Source organism: Oryzias melastigma, linkage group LG7 (assembly GCF_002922805.2).
Source record: "Oryzias melastigma strain HK-1 linkage group LG7, ASM292280v2, whole genome shotgun sequence".
Classification (NCBI taxonomy): Eukaryota; Metazoa; Chordata; class Actinopteri; order Beloniformes; family Adrianichthyidae; genus Oryzias; species Oryzias melastigma.
The window spans coordinates 3,423,375-3,439,484 of NC_050518.1; the positions used below are offsets into that span (position 1 = coordinate 3,423,375).

Genomic DNA, 16,110 nt, shown 5'->3' on the forward strand with positions numbered 1-16,110 from the left:
CTACAAAATTCGCTAATACAACTTGATTATAATTAGTTTGAATTTAATGAATTTTCATTTTTTTATAAAATCACTTTGCTTATAAAGACAATCCTCCACAAATAACTGAACAGGTCTAACAAGATATTTGGTAAAACAGAATCTAGCTGTGTTAACTGGACACAGATAACCTCAGAAATTAAATATCTTATATAAAACATAACATTTAATTAGTTGACATGATATAGGGAGTTTTACACTTGGAAAATTCAGCAAAAATATATTTCAAAATAAGTATTTTAAAGGAAATTTGATGCTCTTGTTAATTTCACCACAAAATCCACAGAAATGCAGAATTTTATATATTTCTTGCAATATGTTTTGATTTTTGAAAGCAATATTGACAATTTGCTTTTTTTCCATCAACAGTATTTATTAGTGGCAGTGTTATCTGCTGGATTAATTCACTTCTTTCTTTATTTTTTCAGATTAGAGGGAATACACAACAAATTGGAAGTTTTTTTGTATCCTGAAAACTGTAAGATAAGGGAAGTGGACAAAATTTGGGGCCAAAAGTTGATAGAAAAGCTTGAGTTTTATAAAACAAAGTGTGGTTATTACCTGAAAGATTTTGCATTAATAAAGTCAAATAAATACATTAGAAAAATTGTAACATTTATCCACCAAAAATTAGCATAGCTGAATGTTCAAATATTGATAATAACTGTAGTTTCTGCATTGAATTCCCCTCTGCCTTTTCTGTAATTTCAAGCTCTGGAACCAATTGAAACGATTTATAATGAACAAATAAAAATTAATTGTGTCATAAACACTGCGCATATAAGTATCTACTTAGTTTTGATGATAAAATAATTTAGCACCTTTTCAAAGTAAATTACATTTACACAAATGTAGGGTATTTTTTATTTTTTATTTGCAAAATCTCATAAATTTGATAACATCCATGCTCCCAAAGCATTCAATATGGCCACTTTTTAAAATATTTGATGAGTATTTTTTTTTCTCGTTTAATTTTCAAATTATTCTTTGTTCACCATTTGTTAAATTATACTGTAATTTATTATTCACATGTCACTTCCTATTTTTTGTGTACAAGCTTATAGTCTTTGCTGTAATTTGGATGTACTTGTCAATATGTTCTGTAAATTTGTTTATTTTTTTTGTTATGTTCAATAAAGTTAAAAAAAAACTCCAGGCTGGAAGATTCCACCTCAATGCATTTTAACAACAATGAACAGCACCAGGCCACAGAATAAACACATTTCAAGTATTCTAAAAAAATATTTTAAGATGCTTGACAAATCTGACAAATTAGTGAGAAAGAAATCAAGTGTATCCTGGTGGCAAAAGGCAGTGAAACATTACAGATCAGTAATTGAAACTCAGATGTTCTGCAGCTGTTTAAACAAGTCCAAACCTAAGACACTGGGGTTTTTTTTTTTTGCTGCATTTGTTTAAAATGACTAGTATCACGGTTTAATTGTATGTGTTTTTGTTAATTTATTTTTCATTTATTCTTCCTGCATGTTGGACAAGCTCTTGCATTTATGTAAAGCACCAACTACGCACTACAAAATCAATTACTTGCCTTTTTTCATTTTGTATTTTAGGGTTTGCATGTTGTGTTTCAAAGATGGGCAGAAATCGACTCCAGGAAACTTTCCTTCGTCTGGTGCAAATTCCTTCAAAAGGGAGAAAATGTAAAATAATGCAGCCTAAAAGAGAGGAATGAATAGACATGCCTGTGTCTATGAATGTGTTTTTGTGTTTAATGACAGGCCTGTATTTGTCTGCACCCAAAAAAAAAAATCTTTATTTCTTAGAGCTCCTCGTCAAAAAGCAGAAACTCATAATTGATGTACACATTATATGAAGACTGGGGCACTGAAATGAGAGATGCTAATACTGTACAGGCTGCCCCCTGCTGTGCAAGGCTAGGCAGGAGGGAGGACCCCCTCCACTCCTAACAGAAAACTATTTTTCATCAAATTTTTTGGCCTTTTTTTAGCAAAAGAATATCATGTATGAAACAAGCAATGTTTTGCATCTTTCACCTCCAGTTCATCCCTTTCAGATGTTATTTGCAGATGTCAAAAAACAAAACAAAACAAAAAAAAAACAAGAAAACGTGAACACAATTTCAGTTGAAAGGATTTAACTTATAGCAATACGCACACTATCAAGTGTACAATTTGTCAATATTCATTTGATTCTAATAAAATACTTTTAAAAACCCATATACATTTCATATATTTATCTTTTTGGGGTATATGGATTAAAAATAAAACATTTAAATCATAGAGGCTGAAAAGATGGGGAGAAGAGAAAGAAAAAGATGGTCGGTCACTTCAGATGAGGAAGACCGAGAACAGAGGAAGAGGAGCAAGATGAAGACAGACGGGGGTAAAAGAAAGAATATGGAAAAAGACAGGGGGTTAGAAGGGGATTGGCCAAGCTATACAGCGCAGTATGACACCCACTTTAGCTCATTACACACGTACAGTCGTGATCAAGGCACAGGGATCTTCTAAAAGTTTTTTTTTCTCAATAAAGTTGTACAAAATAATACATTTTACAGTCTGTACAAGAATAATAGTTCAGCAGTTAAGTAAAGACAGACATACAAAGGGGCAAAATGCCGAGGAAGATGAGGAGATAACGGAGAAGTGTCAGGAGAGTTCAGGTGGGCCACGTGGATACAAAAGCATTTTGAACATCTTTTACATCATCCAGGGTTATTACATTTTATTTTTCCCCCAAAAAACAAAGAAACACCGGCGGGAAAGTGCAAATGAAGAGCGGGACGCTAAGGAAAGCGGTTCGGGGAACGGGGAATGATGCAGCGATGAAGATGGACAGAGACGTGGCGAGAACATGACAGTAAATAAAGAGCGCACAGGGCACGATGGCACAAATGTCCACACAGACAAAAACAGCTGTGGAGACAGTAAAACAGGATGACAGTTTGCTTTAACTTATATAGTTCTTTACTACTGAAGGGTGGGGTTTTTTGCCCTCCATTTAAATTCCATAAAAGTTGGCATTTTTCTTTGTGTGTTTTTTTTTTTTTTCTTTTCTTTTTTGTTTAAATTTAACATATCCTCCTCACATTTTGCTCCACTACCAACAAGGCAGTCAGGTGGCAAAGCAGTTTTTTTTTGGAGAAGTCGTTGTCCCAGTCAAAAAAAGTCTCTGAAGTTCCCATCAGAACCACACGTTGTCTGAAGCCCTATGATCTCACAGACACTCCCGTTAGAAGTGGCGCTCCTCAGGGCTCAGCTGCTGGATCCGTCCCATCCCAAAGTCCAGGTTAGATCAGTCGCACCTTCGCATGCCCGTCACTGGTTGAAGGAACAGAGTTTGACTTTGTCGAGCTGTCCAGTACAAAGCAGGTGTGTGATACGTTTCTATGCAAGCCAAGCCAGCTGCAGGCTTTGAGGACGCCTGCAAATGATGGAAGGTTTGGTGTACACGGTTCAAGTCAAGTCCTGAGCACAGTGTTGTATTTTTTTTTCCTTTTCTTTTATTAGATACAGTGTTCAGCTGATCTGCCTCGACATGTTTATTCATTTGCAGAAATTCAACAGTTAATCTCTTTCCCAGTTGCACGGATGTTTTAGCTCTCTTAGTTTCATCAACAGGATAATCACACTAACACAACTGCAGGATTCTCAGTCCAGACTGGGCCCCTCTGGGCATTTAGATATTTAAAGGTAATGTGTATGGGGGGGGAAACGACACAAGAGCAGGAGCTTGAAATATGGCTGAAGATGGAGATCTGAATTTTTTTGTGACAACCCTTGAAAGCCCTTCATCAAAAACCCTCTTTGAGCAACAGGTACGGAGTTTGCATCGGGGCGGTTCCGGGTTTTTAGGGTGTGTGTGTTTACTGTGAGTGTTTGTGTTTTGGCTCCCGTTCTGCCACAGGAACGCACACGCATTTGTGGAACAGGAGAGTTCAGAGACTCAGGGCTCAGTTTCTTTCTGTAGTTTAATCTGCTTTTTTGTTTTTTTGGCAAACACCTTTCCGCTTGCATCACAACAGCTCGTACTGCCGCAGGTGCATCCGCTGGATGATGTCTCGACAGTCATTAAAGACACGGCGGATGTTTTCAGTGTCGACAGCACAGGTGAAGTGGGGGTAACAGTAGTGCCTTCCATCACCGCTTGCTGTGCTGATCCTCTGTAGACAGAAAAAAAAGGTGCAGTCATTGAAGGAATTTAATCCTGATGTAGCCAAAATAAAAAACATGATTCTCACAGAGTCGTAAAAAGTCTTAAAAGCGTTGAATTTATGAATATGAAAATAATACCTTAAGAAAAATTGAATTTTAAAATCTGAGCCTTAAAAACTGTCATGCTTGAAACTTCTCCATTTCACATTACATGTTAAAATTTAAATTTTTCGTCTACTATCATTTTGATCAAATGATGTAAATTAACAGTAGGAGGACCCACTGCAGATTTGAAAAGAGAAGAGTGCAAAAGCATCACAGCACAGACCACAAGATAAAAAGCTACAGTTTTGATCATTAAATGGGAATAAATGAATAAAATGGGAAATAGACTGAGAAAACGGTCTTAATTTTTGACATACACAGCTTTAAAAAGGTATTAAAGTCAATTTGAAGTAACTTGTAGGAACCCTGAAATAAGACAAAAGATGCATTTTTCCTCTACAGGTAAAAGAAACAACAAAACCATCAATTTCTAATTCTATTATGTCCCAACTTCCACAACAAGTCATGTTTATATTCCTACCAGAAATTCATCTCTAATGAAGTACTTTGCCCTGGTAACACGAGGATCTTCCCCAGGCTCGGGTGTAGCTGTCAGGGAGGAGGGAAGCATATGAGAATTGCATTTTCATCTTTGATGAGCAACTAACAAACAAAAAAGATCAAACAATCAGCACTTATTAAAATCTCCTACATCACTGTGATGAACTGCTGGATATCCAAGGGTGACCTCTTGTGGTCAATTATGCTGAATTTGGAAACTGAAACATGAGCAATCTTAAAGTCCCGCTGTGATGATTGGTGTTTTTAACATGTTCTTGTGGCATTGTTTTGATGATGGAGGATTTCTGAGTTTTTGTTGTCTCTAATTGTTATGAATCAGGAGCAGACGAAAAAAAATGCTGTTTGAAAAAGCCTACATTTGTGATGTAGAAAATACGCTGGGCACACCACAGACTCCTGCTCTGCTCAAGTCTGATGCATCCACTTGAAGACAAATAGATCCATGTACGTAATTGTTTTCCTCGTCTGAGCTGGAATCTGGATCAAAGTTGTAAGGCTGGATAGTTCTAAAACTGCTCACCATTTTTTGTTTCACGAGTAATGAAAGGTTGGGGGTGTGAGGGACTGTAAACTAGTGGTAGAGCATGTAAACAGAGACCTCTCAGAATGAACTCCTGATGCTCTGAAGAAACTACGTCTTACAAATGTTTTTTGATTTATAGGCAAAAATGGCTTAATCGTAACTAAAAGACCACGGAGAACACATAAAATAGCCCAAAAGTTGATCGCAGTGGATCTTTATTGGAAAGAAAAAGAAAAAAAATATGACTGTGTAGCCTCAAATAAACTAAAACTTATCAGGGTATTGTGCAAAACAAGCTTTTCACAGGCCTAAAATTGAGAAATATTCATTTTTTTCACATTTTTAAAACCCTTTAGAATGCACCATCATACCAAATCAGGTTAAGTTCAACAGATTTCAAAATAAAATAAAGAAAAATGTGGCATTTACATAGAAAGTGAATAACTGCACACAATGCTTACTTGGAAAATAACTTCAGTTTTTTTTCAAGAAAGTAATATTTAAAAGTGAAAAGATACTAATTTATAAACTAGATAAAGTATAGCATAAAAGTGGATAAATATAAGTGTAGAGTTTTCTCACCATCATCTGGTGTGGTGTAGCGAGCAAATTCAGGAAAGTATTCTTCAATTTTGGATTTTCCTGCCAGCACTTTGTCTGCGAGCAGATCCTGCTTATTAAGGAACAGGATGACAGAAATAGTTCGCAGCCATCTAAAAGAAAAAAAACATTTGGAGATAAACATCAAAACGGGTCCCAACAAATTATTAAAAAGATATCACTTCTAAAGGGGCGAAATGGTGAAAAAAGCAATTTCAGTATCATCCTATGATGGTTACAGAGAGAACCTACAACAAAGAAAATATCCTCAGTTTGTCACTAAAACAAGCTTTTACATCTAAAACTGCACAATGGGAATCAAGTCCACCTGTTGTTCCAGATGTTCTTAAAGAGGTTGAGGGCCTCCTGTAAACGGTTTGTCTGATTGTCCTCCCGGATCACCATGTTGTAACTGCTACTGGCCACCACGAATATGATGGCCGTTACATCTGAGGATGAAAGAGGAGGAAGACTCCATCAGATGAGGTGAAAACGGACAATGTGAGGCTGGGTGAGGTGGAGAGGAGTTACCGTTAAAGCACTGAATCCACTTCCGACGCTCGTCTCTTTGACCTCCAACATCGAACATGCTGTGTGGGTCAGAGACAGGACACTCATGTAGTCAAGTAAAAACACTCAGTCTTAGTGAAGCAAAATCTCCACATCTCCAGCTTGCCTGATTGTTTTGAGTTTTTATATACTGAGACAGTTTTAGAACTGCAGATTTTTGTGTATTTGTCCAAAATGACTTTTTTTGGCTTTTAAAACTACTTTGTACAAAAAATGTCAGCAATATTTACTATTTTGAGATGCAAAAAAAAAAAAAAAGAAAAAAAGGATAAATGACGCATCTTTCTCACAGTCTGCTTCTAAGGAAGCAGCTCAACCATTTATTATCTCTTCTCTGTTAACAAAACTGTTGTTTATCCCTGAAGTTGTGATGGTTTAAATTACCGATGGGTCACTGATAAGTGGCTGGACTGGACTGAACATCGAATGAACATATATGTACAGTCAAAACTCTGAAAACACTCAAGTAAAATCTGAAATTTAATAACATTTTAAGTTACAGCAGTGAAAAAAACAGAAACACTGAGGGGAGGTTTAAGATGTTTGCATGGATTTGCATTGCTCCTACTTACTGGAAATTAACTTTGTCCACTTGGAACCTCGTCTCGAAGATTCCTGAAGTGAGTACTCTGCACCGAAGCAAATCCTTAGAAAATGATAAAGTTTTATTAGTGAAAATGAACAGCTGATGTGACACTGTTTAAATTATAGTCTTCAGTTGAACATATTGGATTGTAAATGGGGCAAAAGAGCCCCAAAAATGTTTACAACCTCTGCAAATCTTTCTGACAGTAATTCTTAAGACACTTAAATATTTTATTAGCTTAAAGAGGCTAACACGGATTCTAACTAGGCTGAAAATAACTGATTTTTTACAGCTCCTGAAGGTCTTGTACTCTGAAAAAAAACTAGGAATATCACCAACAACTATCTTCAAAACTATCCATATTTAAATTTTATAAATGTATAAATACATCAGTAATGATGTATACAAGCAAATACTTGACTGAAAGACAAAAAGATAATAACTCAGTCTTGACTCACCTGATCTGACGGAGTGTAGTCGCTCTGTTTCACAATGTCAATCTTATCTAAAAAACTGGAGAGAAAAAAAACACAAAGCAAGAGAACAATTATTCAGATAAGACCACTGATCAGTGAGTAGCTTTACACTACACTGGGGCATTGTTTAACTAACATACAATTTCAGCAACACAAAAAAAGAAAGCTTAACATTTTTTAAGCTATGTTCACACTGCCCTCTGCAACGAGGGTTAAAGTGACCACTTTCAATGAAATGTATGGCAAGAAAAAAGGATCATAAATCGGCAGGAAAAGCGGCACATTGGCCATCAAAAACATCGATTTTTACACACGTTTTAAAAATAACATGTAATTTAAGGCGTCTTGTGTTGTCACAAGATGGGTGTAAAAAGTACCATCTTATCATGTACAAACTGCGTGACCAAAATGCCGTTCTAGCTCGTTTTAAATCACACGTCCATAATTTGTGTTAATGCACATGCATCTCAATATTTTTTAAAGAAAAAGGTTAAACCGTTTGCATTATATATCTAAAGCTATAATACGTGTGAGGCGATTGAGTGATTATGCTCATGTGAAGAAAAAAAAAATGACTCAGTGCATAATAAATGCAATAGGAATCTACTCAAATCACTCACACAAAATTAAAAACCTATATTCTTCAGTTATAAAGCATTCAAAGTCACAAAATCAATTTTTGCCACAAAATAAAAACATTCACTTTTTATTTATTGTTGTATACAATGTGAACCATGGACTATAAAAATATTGTTTGTAAACAAAGCTGTACTTTTCATGTAAATTTGTTGTATTTTTTATTGAAGAAAAAAAAGCAAAGATCTCCCTGAGGTCTGGAGGAACAGAATGAAGGAGGTGGACAGGAGACGGCATGAAAATGTAGCAGCAACGTATGTCTGACATTACAGAGCAGATTTCAAAAATAGCTCCCCAGCGCCCTGGCCTGCAGTGCGGTTACCATGGATACCCAACCACAGCTGCTAATAATAGCCTATCATCTCCCAATCTTGTGCAGCTGGAGTTGTTTCAAAGAGAAGATGGAGGAATGGAAAAAATGGAAGACAGGGAAGGAGAAAAAGAAAGCAAAAGCAAGATAACTTTGTGTTTTCATGAATGTACAGGAAGAAGGGAGGGGAGGCACAAGTGCTGGACTGTACCATCTCCACCAGCTGAGGGATGCTGGAGAAATCCTCCACTTAGATTAAAGAAAATAAATAAATAAATAAAAAAACAGATCATCTAAAAATAAAAATTATAAATAACATTTTGATTTACTTGAAGATAAAGATTTTTAGTTTAGAGCAGAGTAGTAAAAACATGACACCCCCTTTTCTCCAAATGTCCTTTTGACAAAAGATGACTCAGCCTCAGCCATGTCTGCCCTCAGACTCTGTCAACATATATTTTTATTTTGAAAAGAAAAAAAATGCAATCTTCTTAAACTGCTGACTTTAGGTTAACCAGGAATCACTACAATGTTTGCATTAGAAAGGGGAAGAGAAGACAAACAGGAAATGACCTCATTGTGTCTGGACTTATGTTTAAATGAGTCAGATTAGTTGGAATTAACAGATAACATGTATGGAGTAAACCTGAAAACTCCTCCATGCTTTCAGATATTTTATTATTGTTAGTTTTACTCAAACAATACAACAAAAACAACAACAACATTTAATTACTTATTGTTTCTTGCAAAGAAAAAAAAACTTTATCCCTTTCAATATTAAGAGTTTCTACATTTATAAGTAAAAGTTTCACCTTTTTTTTAGTCAATATCACTCATTAGTTTTTACAACTAAAAGAAAAGTGATTTTAGAATATAAATGTGACAAAATGATTAATGTTACTATTGATTCAATTAAACTCTGATAGATTCACTCAGATTCACATATTTGGCATTGATTCACAGCCCTGTTAATTACACTACAATTCTAACAATAAATTAAGAAAAATCGTAATTAAATTATTAGAAAAAAATATTTTTTTTTCTCCCTGCTATATAAAGATTTTTTTTTCAATTTTTATTCTGAATTCATACCTTTATTGTGAAGCTTCCTCCATCTAACCCTGTCTTCTGCATCTTCCAACAGCAGCTACCTTCACGTCTTCGTTCCCTGCATCCATAAACCTTCTCTTTGGTCTTCCTCTAGATTAGGGGTGTAAAACTCTAGGCTTCCTGATAGTTTTTCAGAAATCATGTCTCATCTGCTGCTGATCACCTGGATCAGGTGTGTTTAGCCAATAAGGTGCTTCAACGGCAGGTTGGTTGGAAAACAAGAAGGACACAAGCCTTGAGGCCCGGATTTGGACACCCCTGCTCTAGACATGTTGCCTGGCAGCTCTAAGCTCAGCATCCTTTCACCAATATCTTCACCGTCTCTCTTTTGAACATGTCCAAACCATCTCAGTCTAGCCTCTCTGACTTTACCTCCAAAACCTCTAAACATGTGCTGTCCCTCTAATGGACTCATTTCTGTTCCTAGCCATCACTCCCAAAGAGAACCTCATCTTCATCTCTGCTTTCCCTCTTCTCCCCAGTGCCACTGTCTCTAGGCCGAACAACATGTCTGCTCTCACCAATAATTTTTTTTACTTTTCTTCTCATTTGAGCTGAAACTCTTCCATCACACCTGACACTTTTCTCCTCCCATTCCAACCTGCCCACATTCGCTTTTTCACTTCTTTTCCACATTCTCCATTACTCTGGACTGTTGACACTTAAAAAACATGCAAAATAAATAAATTAAAAAAAACAAAAAAGGATAGAAATAATTCATAAACTATGTCCTTCCTCACATTCTATTCATCCCAAAGTTAAATCAATTATCATGTGTGATCAGAAAGTCATAAACTGTCAAAGAAAAGAATCACATCCATCAAAAGTTAGTGCATCCAGATTATAACATGCTTTATAAAACATTAAAAGCTCAAAAGCGTGTAGAAAAAGTTACTCACTATTGTGCACAGTCGATTAGCTGGTACTCATTGGATCGCTCAAAACACGCCCGCACTCCTTCGTCTTGCCACAGCATCTTTGCATGGTCGTAAAACTCCTGAGCCAAAGACACAAACACGGTTGTCAGACATTTATTGTGAATGCTCTGCAGGAAAGGCTCTTCCATCAACAGGACATTCTGCGTGTTTACTGGACATCAAACATGACACAGCAGAGGGGAGACACAGCAAGGTCGTCTGTAGTTCAAGATGGGTCTGAGGTCAGTGGAGGCAAAGCGTTTTTTTGTTTACAACACATGCGAGAACGTTGTGCCTGGGTGATGCCTGTGTACGTTTGTGCCAAAGTAAATATGGGTCAAGACAAGGAGAGGTATTGAACTCATCAAATACGCTACTGATGGATTTGGGGTCACAAACATCAGTAAACCAGCTGGACTTTATTCTGAGAACAGAAATATTTTCTAAATAAGCTAAAAAGTCCCACAAAAGTATTTCCTCATTCATTGAGGAGGATACGTTTCAAAAAATGACCCGCGATAAGTGAAATCCACAAGTAGGATTACAGATGTTTAGGGCTGTAAAACCCCTGACTACACCCCTTTCCAGATTTTTTTGATATTGCTTTTTTCTTATGTTCAAACTTTCATCTTGCGATAACGAATTTATGTAATTCTGGTATGCTGCACGTGCAGTGTCTGGTACTGGAGACATGGAACAGAAGAGATTGATTGATCAACAGCCAATCAAGATGCAGAACACAGAGCACTGTTCATTAAAAAAAACATGCAAAACAGTGCTGAGAAAAATCTGCAAAACAGAGTGAGGTAACCCACAATATCGCGATAGAACTTTGTATTAATGAAAACAACATTAAGATCATTTCTATTCTGTAATTTTTTTGTTATGTTTTTTGAGTACATACTGACTACAAGAGCAAATCTGCATATACACTGAAAAAATGAGCATAAAAATAGAATAAAAACCAAGAAGAAACCCATTAAAAAAGCACAAAATATGTTAAAAAAAGTCCTTTTAACAATCAAAGCATGATAAAACATTGGTTATCTGAGGCATTTACACAATATAATTTCAGACTCTTATATCTATAGTTAGCTGACATATTAATTTGTTAAGTTAATTAATTGAAAATAAAATATCTGGGTTTATGACTCCAATTTCTGAATAAGCACAAAGTTGACGACAAATTCCATTTGTTTTGGACCAATTTAGAGAGTTAGATCAAGTGTTTATATTCTTTCAACTACTGTAACTCTTCAACTGTTTACTCAAAGTAATTCCAGTGAATTCTGAAGAGGGGAAAAGAAGCCTTACACTGATATGCAATACCATGGATTAGTTTAGTGGTTACTAAGGAGTTATGATTAATTTAAACAACAATTCATTTCATAATCTGTGGTTGACGACCGGATTCATAGTCAATATTGGTTCATTTTGAACAATCCAATTCACTGACACTAAAATGGATCCAGGATATCTATGGCTTAAAATTCAACCAGTGTGACTCGGAGATAAAGATCTTGTACTGAACAGTGCAGGTGAAGTTTTCCAGATTCCTTATATTTCTTGCAACATAATCAAGTATAAATTAAATTTGTGGACAATCAAACCATAAAACAAGAATTAATACCAAATCTATTCACATTTTAGTCTCAAAGTTAGCCCACTGTTTTTCCACATTGAAATAACACAGACAGAACATTATAAGAATATTATAGCACACTGTATGGTCACACGTCTTTGCAAAATTCAAAGTATTTGCACACACTGGACTGTAATGACAACTTGATCATTTTTTGTTGCCATCATGTGGGATGTCCACCGTTTTATGTCATAGTAAAATAATCCTAACACATCTCAATTAAATTGTGTTTTCCAATATCAATTATCAATTTATTTTAATCTGAAATGATTTTTTTAATGGTATTGGTCCATTCTATTCCATTAACAACTTGCCTCAGGCAGATTAATCTGGTTTGGATTGTAGGAATAAAAATAGATTAATCGATAAATCATTTTAAGTAGCTTTGCGCTATTATGCAACTCTTTACATTAACAATGTATTTCATAGAGGCGCAAAGACGACATGAAAAAATGCTTTTCTCTGCATCAGAATCAGCTGGTGAATGGTAATCGTGTAAACTGTAAAAGAGCCACAGTATGTAATGGAGATTGTGTTCTTAAGATTTCGTCAGCGACATGTAAAGTGTTAAAGGGCCAACTCCTATAAGAAAACCAACATTAAATCTATTTAATGACAGATAAGTGTAGTTTATAAAGATAAAACTGAGTATTTGTAAACTGAGCTGATTATTTGATAGAGATACAAACTACTGCTTTATACTTACAATCTGCTTTAAGTGACAGAATTCAGCTTTAGTGCTTTGTGATAATTCAGTGAGCTGCTATTCTGGAGGGGAAAGGTGAGCAGATGCCTTCCTGACAACATTAACACCTGCTTGTAGTCACAGGTGAGACAGACAAACACAAGTGAATTGAGTTTAGTCCCACAGGTGTCTGTGGTTGAATGCAGAAGCTCTGCAGTTAAGTCTCTTGGCAAAAGCAATTACTAGATAATCACCCTACTGAGAATATTAAAAACACACAGGTGTCCCCATGGGGTCATGAAGCCACTCCAATACAGTAATGGTAACATGTGTCGACTCAAACAGTAGAGCTGAAGATGTCAAACACTGAAAGATTAAATAACATGGCATGTAGAGATCATGTGACACCCCCAGGTTCCTTATGCTTTCTCATACAACACCACCGAAAGACAACTATTAAGGCCACTTTATTATTGGCTTTTTTATTGATTTAAAACTATTTATCAACAATAAAATACCCAGAAAAACAGAGGTGTTACTGTACGTCTTTAACCTTTAGAACATGAGTCTGTCAAAACAGGGAAGTACTCACATATGGAAACTCAAAGTCCTTCTGGTTGACGAGGTTCAGGATGTATTCGACCCGGAACTGGTTCTCTGGACTTGCCAACTTTACTGGGGGTGCCAGGGTGCTCATGGCTGTAACTATGGTCTTTTGAAACAGACAGAAGCACATTAGAGATGAATATGTGCTTTCAATATTGGAAAAAACAAGAAAACCCAAAACAAGAATTACTAAATAAATATAAGTAAAACGATCAATTGTAGGTAAAAAAAAAAAAAGAAAAAAGTTAAGAATTTCAAGGGTTTGAAGAGTAACACATACCTCAATCGCTTCTTTGATGTTATTTTTGATGTCTTGAATTTTTTGCTTTTTCTCACTGAAACAGACAGAAATTGATATTAGTCATTTATGAGAATAACAATAAAAAGAAGCACAGGCAACAATTAGAATGAAAAAGGTATGAAATGAGGAATAAAATGGGGAAAAAACACTATCTGTTATTAGTTAATTTCAATAAAATACACATGTGGATGTAATGAATAAAACTATCATTTGCTCAGAAGAAGCATTTGTTTAATCTTTAACGAAAGACGCCACGTGTCTCAGTTTGCATTCCCTACTGCATATCACCATGCTCAAAGTGTCTAACACATATAAAAGAAAGATTCATTACTAATCTTTATATGAAATAACACCAGGCTTGGTGTATGTCAACTGAAAGGTCTTTCTTCATTGTCAGACGTTTATTAGCAAATAAAAAAAGGATTTTTCTGAATTTTTAGTTTGTTGTTATTGTTTTCGTAATACACAAATCATATATCGAAACGAAAAAACAGTGACCCAAAAATTGAAGTTTGAATTGTGGGGAAAATTAATCATAGCGTCCCTATTTTTAACATAATTGGCATTGGTGAGAGACAAATTAACTTCTGCTTCTATGTATTTTTTCCTTTTATAACATTAACTTCTACTATGGCCTCGTTAAAATCTTGCTTCTGATTGGTAATGCTGAGTGATAGCGCACACCTAAAAAGAAGTTCCAGTCACACAGCCCAAATTTTCGACATCATTCCGCAGGCTTCTTTAAGAGAAACTTTTGCATCATTATCTAGAAAAAACAAACTGTAAGAGGTGAACTTCATTATCTTTAAGACTGGGAAAGGAGCAGTGAAAAATAGAAATTCTTATTTTATTTCTGCTGCATCACATCTTAATAATAAAAAAAAGATGTTTAATGAACAATGTTTAAACAGGAAGCAGATGTAAAAGAATTTACAGAATTTTTAAAAAGTTTCAACTACTTCTAAATTGAAAGAAGCCAAAGTATGTACAAGCTAGCCCTTGTGCTATCCTAGGGCATGTTTATATTAAAGGTGGGTTCATCTGGACCCCACAAGACAGTGCGCTGAACTTTTTTTTTTTTCCCAAGGATTTTTTATCTTCACTGATGTCGGTGGCAGACATAAAATCCTGTCCACCTTTGTCATGGGAATGATCACACATCAATTTAAGGGTGGAGTCATCTGGACCCCATAAGAGAGTATGAGGGTTATGGAATGTTAGGGAAACTACCGAATTTATGAACATTTTTAAATTGAATAATGCAGGGAAGAAAAAAAACAAACAAGACTGCCCTTCAAAGTGAAAGACCTCTCGTCTCCTTTATTGAGAATTTCAAATAAGGAGTTTCAGGTTGCCCCAAGATGTCACATCACACTGCAGCGCGCCGAGTTTGTTTTGGATGACAAAGGGTAAACAGACCTTCATCGGCACGCGTGGAGGAGAAATTATGTCTGTCTGCTTTGACTGTTTGCAGCCAGTCAAATACATTCAGGACTCGGTGACAGAAATGTTTCTAATAAGGACAACATGAAAGCCGGCTTGTCTATCCTTCACCTTGAGGATGCTGGGTCAACAATGCGCCGTGTTTATAAAAGTCAAAGGAGAATAACAAAGAGAGGAGCCTGCTGGTCCTGATTGCTTTTCTTCTACACTGGGTTACTTTTTAACAAGTGGTGAAGATGAATCACATGTTGTATGTAAAATAAGGAGAGCGTGCTATAATTAGAACCTTGTGTCATTTACTGAAGGCAGTTCCATGTGAATTCCATACTTAAAAAACAAAACATGAAGTGCTGGAGTGACTACAAGCCAACCAATGAGTTATTCTAGAGATGCTACACTAGCCTGATACCATTGTCCAAGATACGTAAAGAGTGACGCCACATTGGACATGTCAGTAAACAAGGAGACGCATCTTAGGAGATTCATTAAAATGACCATAAAACGCTTAATTTTGATTCGATTTTCAAAGGAAGAAAACTGATAATCATAAAAAGAGGACCCAGGTACTTTACATTTACATGTGAAAAGTCACATTCTCGGTTTCCAGCTCTGTTAGTGCAATTGTAGCACATCGGTTAACAGGTATCTCGACATATCCAATATGGCGTCCAACCTTGCATATGAAGCAAGCTAACATAGCAACTCCAGCCTATAAATATCTCATTGAAGTCAACCATCTTTGTTGGGGCTGTCTGGCGGCTCTGGTTATGTTAGCTTGTTCAGCTAGTATAGTTGAGGAATAAATCACTCAAATGAACAATCACTGATTTGCTAAAGGTACTTATTAGTATAGAGGAACAAAACATACCAAAATATGCATCAAACTATGTAAACAACACCATT

At 35.8% G+C, this 16,110-nt stretch overlaps 1 protein-coding gene across 1 annotated transcript in view; it reads right to left on the reverse strand.

Annotated features, from left to right (window-relative positions):
* Positions 1-2,293: 2,293 nt before the first annotated feature.
* gnas (GNAS complex locus) overlaps positions 2,294-16,110 on the reverse strand; it is a 30,973-nt gene continuing 17,156 nt past the window's right edge. The window contains exons 3-12 of the mRNA XM_024292396.2: positions 13,744-13,798; positions 13,450-13,569; positions 10,513-10,610; positions 7,540-7,594; positions 7,068-7,141; positions 6,457-6,515; positions 6,254-6,374; positions 5,908-6,038; positions 4,762-4,829; positions 2,294-4,183 (exon numbers count right to left, since the gene is read on the reverse strand). Coding sequence (XP_024148164.1) covers positions 4,037-4,183; positions 4,762-4,829; positions 5,908-6,038; positions 6,254-6,374; positions 6,457-6,515; positions 7,068-7,141; positions 7,540-7,594; positions 10,513-10,610; positions 13,450-13,569; positions 13,744-13,798 — 928 coding nt within the window. The 3' untranslated portion in view covers positions 2,294-4,036. The remainder of the gene's footprint in view (positions 4,184-4,761; positions 4,830-5,907; positions 6,039-6,253; positions 6,375-6,456; positions 6,516-7,067; positions 7,142-7,539; positions 7,595-10,512; positions 10,611-13,449; positions 13,570-13,743; positions 13,799-16,110) is intronic.